At 37.7% G+C, this 12,127-nt stretch overlaps 1 protein-coding gene across 1 annotated transcript; it reads right to left on the reverse strand.

Moving 5' to 3' along the window:
- Positions 1 to 1,500: 1,500 nt before the first annotated feature.
- Positions 1,501 to 11,430, reverse strand: LOC148879913 (uncharacterized protein At3g49055-like). Its single transcript, XM_088975532.1, has 5 exons — positions 9,358 to 11,430; positions 3,484 to 3,560; positions 2,528 to 2,639; positions 2,296 to 2,412; positions 1,501 to 1,629 (listed from the first exon to the last, which is right to left on the reverse strand). The coding sequence occupies exons 1-5, from the start codon at positions 10,333 to 10,335 to the stop codon at positions 1,501 to 1,503; spliced, it is 1,413 nt and encodes a 470-aa protein (XP_088831658.1). The 5' UTR covers positions 10,336 to 11,430.
- Between the last annotated feature and the right edge of the window lie 697 nt (positions 11,431 to 12,127).

Raw genomic sequence — 12,127 nt, forward strand, 5'->3', positions numbered from 1 at the left:
TTTCGATCTACTGACCATGGCCACGTTCGTCCAGGCACAAATATAAAATATCTGTTGTGTTATGGTCACCCATATTTTCAACATGCTGCTGATGAGCATGGCCAGGAATGTACTGTGATCAATATATCCAAACTTTGATAATAACTCTGCTCATTTGGGAAGACTTTTGGGAAGGCTTCTCGCATTCCGAGCTGGGCCTCATATAGAAAGTTGGAAACATCAGAAGCCGTAAAATATGAACATCCGGAACACAGATAATCAATATGGGCTGCTTCTTTGTAGCAGCTCAAGTTCAAACGCAGTAGCCCTCCAATCAGTTTCTCTGCCGGAGGAAGTGAAACGATCTAATTGATGAATCGCAAAATGAGAATCAATCTCAAAGCAAATTCTTAAAATGGATTCGATGGGAACCACATTCCCAAAATGTTCTAAAAATAAATTTTGACGCTTCTACCAAAAAGAGTTTTTTCGGTGTGCTACTTAGGGGTGACAATTTTTCCTATCCCGGACCGGTATTCAGCAATCCCCGCTCTGACCCGTCCTCAATTAATATATAAATATATGATATTATATATTATAATAATTATTATTTATTTTTTAAAAGATTAAAACTTAAGAAAATTAAAACACTCGATGACTCGATAGTAAAACCTTTCAACTTCGAGTCTTCAACAGAACCCTAGCTTCGTCTTCCTTTATCGGTTCATCTTCATCGTCGATTCACCGGCCACCAACCGCTATTGCTGACTATCGCCACTCACCCGTCGCCATTGGACATCGGAAATCAGACAAAGATACTCGAGTCTTAATAGAGGTCAGAGAAGAGATACTCAAAGAAGAGTTTCAATTCTATAATCTTCCTTCAACCTTCGTCATCATCGCCGACTGTTATCGCCTCACCCTTTGGTATCTTTCTCATTGCCAACCTCAACTCTCGCAAGTCGCAACGGTCCTCTCTCTCTCTCTCTCTCTCTCTCTCTCTCTCTCTCTCTCTCTCTCTCTCCCATTCTCAGTCTCTCAGAGATTCAGACTCTGTCTCCAATTCATCAGGGATTCGGGTCTCTGACGGGGACGAATTCCCCATCAAGGTTGGGGATTCTTTTCCCCACCAAGGATCAGGGACGGGGATGGGGTGATTTGGGGGTCAGGGTCAAGGATGGGGAATGTAATCCCCACTCCAAACCTGTCCCATTGCCATTCCTAGTGATTCTAACAAAAAGGGTGGAGTGTATGCATTTGGGTACATATTAAAAAAGAAAAAAGTCTGAAACTCTAAGGCTATGTTTGGTTTGAAAGAAAAGGCAGAAACCTTCACAAACCTTGTATAGATTTCTCTGCCTTTTCCTTCTTTTTCTTACTTTTTCCTTTAAACCAAACACAATCTAAAATTATATGCGAAAATGGGCCTGCATTTACAAGAATCACTGTACCAGAGATGTGGGCTGCCCCTAAAGCCCACAAACTAGAAACCCAATTCCCAACATTACACATTTACAATTCCTATGAAGGTGCTCTTGCTGCCTGTGCAGCCATGGCTGCAGTAGCAAGTTTTTCTTTTAGTTTTAACTTGCTGTTACACAATTCCAAAGAGGCCTTTGTCTTCTCCAGCTCTTCCCTGAGATTTGCAGCCTGGTATAGAACAGAAGCAACTGATAAAATCAATAAAACATTTTTTTTTTTTAAATTCCCATTGCCGTAAAATCCAAAATATGAAATCAAGAAGAGAATGACTGAGAAGTCAGAAAGGAAATAGCACTCTGGTATTAATCTGAATAAATGAAACATTATTCGTTTTAGGAACATCATTCGGAATTCAGAAACTGTGCTTTTTTGTATACATGTTGAACAAAGTCGAAGCATCAAAATACAGATTTTTGAAAGCACCTTTATCTGCATCCATAAATGAAAGCATTCTTTTTCATTTTGGCCTTCTCTTTTTTCCATGGGATAGAATATCCAAATATTTAAAACCATGCCTAGGAAAAGAAATAGTAGTTGTATTATGTTCCTCGTATATGATCTAAATCAAATTCTCCATACAGAATGAACAAGTTCTAATGGTAAATTGGCAATGTTCCACCGGTGGAGAATTTATTTAACAAATGGTAAGAGCAATGTTTCACCCCATTTTAACCCTCGGACCGGTGACCTGGTGACTGGTCATGATTTCAGTTTCGTTTTCTCCATATCAATACAAGTTACAACTACGAGTTCCAACCATTGAAATAAATAGAAAGCAATAAAACTGAAAGTCTAAAGACACTAGCAAAGAGCAGTTAATAAGTTTATCTTTACCTCTCTATCACGCTCTTCAATGGCATTGTTCCCAGCTTCCACTTCCAATTCACAAGCTTCCCTCCATCTAGCAACCTCCTCTTCAGTTTCTGTTATTTCCATCATGAGCTCTTCAACCTTACAGGCAGAAACAGCAAAAAGAAGAGATCAAAAAGGAAGGAAATGTTAGTAGAGCATGGTTAATAGAGAGCAACAGGGAAAAAACACTCCCATAAACGGAACACATAATTACATTTTGGGCCAGCCTACTCTCTCTTTCTTCCAACTCTTGTATGTACAACTTGTTCTCTGCAATTGCCTGAGCTTGTTTCTCTGTAAGACTCTGTAGACGCTCAGAGTCTGACCTGCCATAGGATAGATACTTAAAACCAGTAACTAAATAGATAGAACCTCACAAATGAATCTGTGATGGTCAACTAATATTTCTGACTGTCAATTAACTTGATCAACTAAAAGCTTATGTGATCTAGTAAAAAAAGTTCTAGTCATAAACAAACTCATGGTCAATGTTTTCATCTAAAGGTTACTGTGTACAGAACTTTAATTCAAGGTAATAGACCATCCACCGCTCAAATTGCCATATAAAGATTACCAAAAAAATGTCATATAAAGAGCTTGGGCATCAAGAGAAGATATGAATAGATATTCCAAAGTTGTGGATGGATAATTCATTGTTTAAACTACAAATTCATCATATATAATATACTTCTTCCATGATCCCATCCAAATAGTGACTGTTAGATATATTTCCTATCATTCTAGAAGTACAGAATAAAATGAATTGACTGACTATAAACAAAACAGTACAAAGGTAATTCTAAAGGTTAGGTTACATTGTAATCAAAGACAAACACAAGAATTTACTAAAATTAAAACAGGCATATATGCTTGATGCATCCAAAGTTCAAAAATTTCTAACAGAAGGCCAGAAACTATTGAAGTTATTAAAATAGTTGATAGAAAACCATTAGAAATATAATAATATTTTAGTACAGCATAAAAGTTGGAATTGGATTTGTACAGATATCTTGTGCTACACCAGTTCATCTTTTATTTCGCTTTCTCCAGTTATTTTTTGGGTGCATTCTTCAGTTCCCAGTATGTCCTAAACAACAGGAAAGCCACAAGAAACACACATGGCAGTATGGCAGTAACTGTAGACTCTGCTAATCAGAGGAAAAAAAGTACCTAGATTCATCCAAGGATCTCTTTAATTCAGTGATTTCCAGCCGTAAATTCTTCATTATCTTCTCTACAGTTGAAGCCTGCATAGAATAACCAGAAACATGAAACCAAATTGCTGTCCATTGAAATGAAACTCCTTGAGATAATTATGCTATCAACTCTAAAGTTCACAAAAACAGAAAGTTGTTCTTACTAAGATTGGATTTTATCACCATAAACTGCACTCCTTTCAAATATGATACTTTGAAGAGTATGAATTATGGATGAGGCAAAAAATACAACTCCCCTTACATTCAGTGATGCAGGAGCTGAAGAGTCAAAATTGGAATTTTATGTATTTTTGTACAGTAGGCGGTATTTTTGTCATTTTGCAATTTTTGTGGGGTCCATTGATAGGGTTTAATTTGTATAGTCATAGTTTGTTTATGTTTAAAATTTCAGAGTCATTGCATAAATAGGATTAAAGTTATTGAGTTTTCATTGAATTGAAATAGGATATGGCAGCTTAGTTTGAGTCCTACTAGGATTATCAAGTCTAACAGTTTGACTCCTAAGACTACTATGAGTCTAACAGTTTGACTCCTAGGGTTATTATGAGTTTAGAGTCTATAAATATGTATGGGCGTTTTACACAAAGGCAATGAATTATATTGAGTTTTCTTCAGCTTATGCTAGCTATGGTGAGTGATTCCCATGTCCTAGAGTGATTCTAGGCACCCTGTGTGTGATTCTAGGTATTTTCTCTCTTCTCTCCCTATTTTCTCTCTTATTCCTTCAAGATACCATTACAGCCATCAACGGCCATAAAATTCTGATCCAAGAAAGCCATTCACATTCCCTAAGGACTAGAACTGAGCTGGTCCTACATCAGTTGGTATCAGAGCTAATGGTTTATTCACTATGTTCTCACAAAGTGACTGATTCTATAGGCCTAGGGCATCTTCTAGACAATCTTACAGGTCTAGAATCAATGATGATTGGGTTTCTAAACCATATGAAGGGTCTTTAGTTGACTTATTTGAGAAGATGGTGGAAGAAAACAGATCTAATAATGTTGCCTATGGGAGCAAGGTTTTCAAACATGTTAGAAGAGAAAGGGAAACACCAGATTTCAAAGGAGATGATGACCCACAAGCATTCTTTGATTGGGTTGCTGAACTAGAAGAATATTTTGATTGGCATGATATGCTTGACAAACAAAGGATTAGATTTGTGCGCATGAAGCTGACGGGTCATGCTAAAGTATGGTAGAGAACTCTTGAGCAACGACTAGAAAATAGAGGCAATGATCCAATTAGTACATGGGCGGAGATGAAGAGGTGTTCGCAAGAAAAGTACATCCCACTAGACTTTCATGATGATCTATATATGGAGTCAACTAATTTTGAGCAAAAGAAGAAGCCGCAGGTTACAATAAAGAACTTGAAGTCAATGGGAAGAAGGTAAAAAGCTGAAAAAAAAGTAGATGACAGGTCATGCTAAAGTATGGTGGAGAAGGAGAACTCTAGATCGATGACTAGAAAATAGAGGCAATGATCCAATTAGTACATGGGCAGAGATGAAAAGGTGTTTGCAAGAAAAATACATCCCACTAGACTTTCATGATGATCTATTTATGGAGATGACTAGTTTCGAGCAAATGGGAAGAAAGTACAAAGTTGAAAAGAAAACACCTGGAATCACTCACAGGGTGCCTAGAATCACTCTAGGGCATGGGAATCACTCACCATAGCTAGCATAAGCTGAAGAAAACTCAATATAATTCATTGCCTTTGTGTAAAACGCCTATACATATTTATAGACTCTAAACTCATAATAACCCTAGGAGTCAAACTGTTAGACTCATAATAGTCTTAGGAGTCAAACTGTTAAACTTGATAATCCTAGTAGGACTCAATCTAAGTTGTCATATCCTATTTCAATTCAAAGAAGACTCGATAACTATAACCCTACTTATGCAATGACTGAAATTTTAAACATAAGAAAACTATAACTAGAAAAGTTAAACCCTATCATTGGACCCCACAGAAATTGCAAAATGACAAAATACCCCCTATTGTCCAAAAATACAGAAATACACAAAATATCATAAAATTCCAATTTTGACTCTTAAGCTCCTACATCATTCTTCCCTGGTTGAAAATAACTCATTCTTGAGTTTTGAAGAACTTAAGGATGAAAAGTTGATATGCCCAATTACAAATGGAGTAGGACTTCCCACAGCTACATGCTTGGACTGTAGAGTAGAGGCCACACACAGAACTAGAAAAGGATCTTGAAGGAAATGTATTTCTGAAACACTACCTTTCCTAACCATCTTTGTTAAATCATAATAACATTAGTTTTCTGAACACTTAATTCATCAACCAACCATTGTGATGAATCTTCACCTTGCTTGTCCAAACTCTTAACTGCAACATTTGGAACCTTTCCTTCGACCTCTAGCTTAGGAATCACCATCCCTATGTGTCCTGCTATCCTTGGTTCTTCAACCAACTCTAGGACTCCTTCCATTGTTTATGTTGGTGGAACTTGTGCTATATCAGGTTGTAATTCTTGAACTAGTTCTAGTTGAACTTGAAAGGTAAAATCACGTACTTTCTTATTAGCACCTACTACAGTCAACACATTTGTATCTTGCACCTGAATTTCTTTAACTTGCTCCTCTTCCATTTCTTCTTGATCATTAACCTCAGGCTGATCATGGGTGTTGGAAACTCCAACAATTATTGTTTTTTCTCAGCCTGCACACTCTTGATTTTTAATATCTACAATTTTTATAGCTTGAAATTCTTCTTCTTTAGCTTCATCCTCAACTTCAGCTATAGGATAGGCATCAACGTGTAAGGAATCATCTACTTTCTTTTCAACTTTGTACCTTCTTCCCATTGACTTCAAGTTCTTTGTTGTAACATGTAAGGAATCATCATGAAAGTCTAGTGGGATGTACTTTTCTTGCAAACACTTCTTCATCTCTGCCCATGTACTAATTGGATCATTGCCTCTATTTTCTAGTCATTGCTCAAGAGTTCTCCACCATACTTCAGCATGACTCGTCAACTTCATGCACACAAATCTAATCCCAATCAAAGAATACTTGCGGGTCATCATCTCCTTTGAAATCTGGTATTTCCCTTTCTCTTCTAACATGTTTGAAAACCTTGCTCCCATAGGCAACATTATTAGATCTGTTTTCTTCCACCATCTTCTCAAATAAGTTAACCAAAGACCCTTCATTTGGTTCAGAAACCTAATCATCATTGATTCTAGATCTGTAAGATTGTCTAGAAGATACCCTAAGCCTATAGAATCAGTCACTTTGTGAGAACATAGTGAATAAACCATTAGCTTTGATACCAACTGATGTAGGACCAGCTCAGTTCTAGTCCTTAGGGAATGTGAATGGTCTTCTTAGATCATAATTTTATGGCCATTGATGGCTGTAATGGTTTCTTGAAGGAATAAGAGAGAAAATACCTAGAATCACTCTAGGACATGGGAATCACTCACCATAGCTAGCATAAGCTGAAGAAAACTCAATATAATTCATTGCCTTTGTGTAAAACGCCCATACATATTTATAGACTCTAAACTCATAATAACCTTAGGAGTCAAACTGTTAGACTCATAATAATTTTAGGAGTCAAACTATTAGACTTAATAATCCTAGTAGGACTCAAACTAAGTTGTCATATCCTATTTCAATTCAAAGAAGACTCAATAACTCTAATCCTACTTATGCAATGACTCTGAAATTTTAAACATAAAATAACTATACAAACTAAACCCTATCAATGGATCCCACAAAAAATTGAAAAATGACAAAAATACCCCCTACCGTCCTAAAATACATAAATACATAACATTTCATAAAATTCCAATTTTGACTCTTCAGCTCTTGCATCATTCAAGAAAACCAAAAGGAAGTAGATGAAGTTGTGCAATGCGAGAATGATCATTGAGACACTAGGGAATGGCAGAAAGCATAAAAGCTCATAATGGATCCTAAAAATTGATTCACCACCATAAGGAAGGACCTCTTCCCTAACTACCAAATGTAGTGCTACACCCTCTACTCATAATTAGAGGTGTAAAGTGGGCTGTGCTAGGCCATCACAAGCCGTGTCGCCCTCCCCGGTGAAAAATTTGGGGGTCAGCCCAGCCCGGGCCCATGTGGGCCCGTGGGCCAAGCCTTGGGCTAGGTCGGGCTGTGTATCGGGCCAAAGCTATTTATTTAAAAAATATTGACAAAAAACTTAAAATTTTAATTTTATATGAATTTTGTGTATAAAATTGCTTATATATGCAATAATTAAATAAATTAGTATAATAAAATTAAAAAAATGTTTATTTTATTTATATTATATACTATATATTATTATATAATTATAGTATGTATAAAATATATATAAATATATATAGTATATACAAATATATATAAAATATATATGGGTTGTGCCAACCCGCAGGCCACGGGCGGCACGGCCCAATTTACACCTCTACTCATAATGGATCCCAAGATTAAAATCATTTGCAAACTCTTTATCAAAATAAACTATTTATAAATATAAATACATTTTACAAAACCAATTTCAAAGAAAAAAATGAAATACACTACTAGTAGTTTTGAGTTTCCATCAGAAAGAGTGTAACTAAGATATTCTTTTTGCTCGACAAAGTGACTAATCCTATCACAATGATCATTCACTAAAGCATCTTTCCAATTCAATTCACCATACCCAAGTATTTGAACCTAAAAGGATCTCACTAATTGGCACATCAAAAGCAAATCAGTCCAACACCTAGTGTAGTATCATTATCAAGTCAGGGGATTAAATATAGTTTTCTAGTTTTACCCCTATGTCTCCAATGTCTAGGGTTTAACTGGAAATGGTCCCATTCAGTGTTTCTCAATCACCTACTCATTGTAACCTCAGGTCTAGCCCAAGCAATTGAGACAAACTGTTCCACCATTTTGGCAATACAAGAGCGTCAGCCTTGGCATGATAAACTCCTCAAGTTTATCAATTGGTGGAGAACATTTTAAGATAACATAAGTTTCATAAATGTCCAACTTAAGGGGTATTAAAAACAGAAACATATCATATACACATGAAATAATAATGACTTGAACTTATTCAATAACAAATATCCATTTACATCACTCTTGTTGGAGCTGAGAGCAAACGCTGTCTAACAACAACTCCAATGAGTTTGAAACAATTACACTCTAATGAATTAGATATCTTCAATGAATTTATTGACAGTCACTCTCTAGTTTAAGGAAACTTTGCTAACATCATTTGTTGGTTTACTAGTATTGTTATGGATTTGTGGTGTTGCTAGCATCTTGGATAGCACGGATAACACCATGGATAATTTAAAGGCCTAAAATTTGAACTAATGATGCCATAGCAGATGGTTAGGCAAAGATAGCATCTCCAAAGCATTCGCTTATGATAGAAATAATTTTGTAAAGGCAATATAACTTGTTTAGAAATTAAAACAAAAAATAAAGTCACACTGGTGAAGAGAATTTTGTCAGTTAGTTATGTGGCGTCCCAATTCCAATGGATGATGAATAATATCAAACTCTAAACAGAGAACCTCCGCTCAAAGGATCCAACAAGAGCTAAACATGTTAAAGAAAAATTGCCAAATTACAATGTGCACAAAACACAGACAAATAATGGCGGCAATTTAAATTCATGTCAGAATAATGATGAAATTCAACCATATTCCAAATTTCCAGTATGTTTGAAGAATTGTTTTCTGATAAGGAATTGAGTCATGAAGATTAGTTTAGCCGATCAAAAATAAAGTAATATGCAGTATCTAGAAATTTGAACTGTAGGAACAAAAGTAATAGAACCATACCAGACTAACAACCTCCTCTTCGCATTCACTACTGTCTGATTTATTGCATGTGTTAGGACCAGAATTATCTGTTGAATCACCGGTTGAAGCACCCATCATGAACCCAAATCCAACTTTCTGCAACCCTCTCTCTGCAATTTGAAGAATTGCCACTCTTCTCTGTTCACCACTTCCTTTCAGTCTATTAAGAGCCCTTTCAACTGATTCCTTCTCCACTAGAGCAATCCTGAGCAAGCTATTAATGTCTCTGTTTTCTTCAGTCAAACTCACGATACTATTCTCCAACTGCCTTTTCTCCTTCTTCCTCATTTCTTCGAACTCTGTTAACCTCGATTCCACCGACATCGTAAGTTTATGAACTACCATTGTTTCTGATAAAAGACCCTTTGATTCCTCGTCCAAATCAGCCTCTTCTTTTATCTGCTCTTCTTCTTCTCCTTCTTCAATAACACTCTCTGGCTTTTGTTCACCGATTCTCTCGATGATCCTCATCAAGCACTCTTTAACTGAGCGAAGAAAATCCAAACTTCGAGAAAAAATCTGAATTCGCTTGCTCCTTTCCTCTAGCAATACAGAAATCTTCTCTCGACAAACTTCAACTTCGTTCCGAAGATCCAAGTTCCCCTTCAATTCCTCGTCCCGTTGTCTCATCAATTCATCTTGATGTTCTCTCGTAGAGACCTCTAATAAACGAAGTTCGCTCTGGAGAGCGTCTTTTTCGCTTGAGGTTTGCTCGAGAGAATTAACGAGATCGAAGTTGTGTTTCAGAGCTTCCTCTTTCTGCTGTTGAAGGAAGATCAAGTTATCCTCCATAACCACGGATCTTGATTGAAGATCACGATACGAAACCCGAAGAGCTTCCAATTCATTGAGAAGAGCATCATTTTGGATCTGCGATTCTCGAAGCTGGTTACGAAGATCCTGTTCGTCGTCATTCGAGAAAATTTCCTCTTTTCGATCAACAGAAACATTTTCCATGGCATAGAAGATAATCCATTTAAGAAGAAAGCTTCATACGTTTTCATCTCTGTAAACTGAAAGAAAGACGGAAGGCTAAAATCTACCAGTCAAAACAAGCGAGGAAGACGTTCAGGTGGGAGAACGAAATAATAATCTACGAGAATCGGTTTCGGCGGGATAACAATTTAGCGAGTGGAAATTCCTGAAACAAGTTTTTCCTTTTGGGAAATCAATGCCATCGATAATGTTGTGGCCCTACTTTGAATTAGATGAAGTAACGTCGCGGTGGGGCCACAGATATCTTTTGAAAGCCACTATTCGCGGTTTTATCCCAACCATGTAGTAGCAAAATGGAACACGGGTTGTAAAAGACTTTAAATCTGCGCCTCACAACAAGGCGCCCCGCAAACACCCCACACAATCGAAAGGCGCCAAGTGTCCTCACGCAACATTTCCTCCCTCAGCATGCGTGGAGCTAACGGGACGGCTGTTAGCTCCAAATTCCCGCTACTCTCGACTCGACCTGGCCTCCCTGAGTCCGGATCTCCTGCCCATACAAAGTCTATTCACGTTTACCCAGATAATATCGCAGTCACATATGATGGGGTAGTGTGTTGTGGGTAAACGTGAACAGAATTTTTGTAGGCAGGAGATCCGAAATCGGCCTCCTCCATCTAACTTTGACCCCTATACTCCTACATCCGAGCTAACGGCAAAACTCCGGCGATGATGACCGTTCCGTCAGACACACCGGAGGTATTCCCCGTTTGCCAGTAATCTCCACTTCTCTCCTCCAACATTCTATTCATCAATCGCTCTTTTCTTCTTCTGCTCCAGGGGGGAACTTTTTTTTTTTGTTGGCCACGCCGGACGGGGCCAAGAAACTAAAGACGTCGAACTATCTCTGGTATGTTGAATCCTTGGCGGTTCCATTATCCAGCGTCAGGAAGATCTCGCATTCGCATGCTGTAATCCTCGGGGAAGCGCTTGCTTCGGAGGAGAATGATCTAGTGTTCTCTAGTGAGAGTTCTCTCGCCAGGCTCTGGTTCCATTGCCAATGTAGGTGAGCGTCAATTGATCTATGCGAGTCGGAGTATTGGATATGGGTGTTCTTTTTTTCTTTTTGCACAAAATAAGATTCATCTTATTTTAACAGTAGAAAAAGAACAAAATTTGAGGCGTTCATTGAATATGGATATTCTTAATTTTGAATGTAGGTGTTTTTACTTAGAATTCACTTTTTTCTATTTTTATTAGAAAATCCAAATTTTGATGCAATAAAAAAAATAGATGAGAATGGATAGGGGAAAAAAAGCCAGGTGTATTGAAAAAATCCACCTGTGTTTTGTATAATGGTCAGGTGGTCGCTGGTGATCACCTTCCCTTCTGTGTTTTGTATTGAAAAAAAAAAAATCAGCAAAACATGTAAAGGATGTTAGAGGAGTTCAAATCTGAAGCGGGATCTACACCCCACACAATCTGAAGGTGCCAAGTGTCCTTCCACACGATTTCTCCCTCAGCGCGTGTGTAAACTAACAGGAGGGATGTTAGCTCGTCCCGTTAGCTCCAAATTCCCGCTACTCTCAACTCTTGACCTGGCCTCATCTCTTGACCCTTGCATTCCTCCATCCGAACCAATGGTGAGAACTCCGGCAAAGACAATCACTCTAACAAACACACCGGAGGTATTCCCCGTCCCTCTCATCTCATCCCTCTCTAACATGAATTGAGATCTCTATTTCCTCACTCAGGGCATCTCACAAGTCACAACCACCTCATAGGCACATCCTACCATGAATATCTCCCATAA

Source organism: Nelumbo lutea, chromosome 1, assembly GCF_056320005.1.
Source record: "Nelumbo lutea isolate HS-2025 chromosome 1, American lotus-T2T, whole genome shotgun sequence".
Lineage (NCBI taxonomy): Eukaryota > Viridiplantae > Streptophyta > Magnoliopsida > Proteales > Nelumbonaceae > Nelumbo > Nelumbo lutea.

Coding starts and splice junctions, on each gene's coding strand:
- LOC148879913 (XM_088975532.1), bottom strand. CDS start 10,335: ATGGAAAATGTTTCTGTTGATCGAAAAGAGGAAATTTTCTCGAATGAC. Junction 3,561..9,357: donor AAGAGGAGGTTGTTAGTCTG/GTATGGTTCTAT, acceptor TATTCTATGCAG/GCTTCAACTGTAGAGAAGAT. Junction 2,640..3,483: donor AGATCCTTGGATGAATCTAG/GTACTTTTTTTC, acceptor ATCCTATGGCAG/GTCAGACTCTGAGCGTCTAC.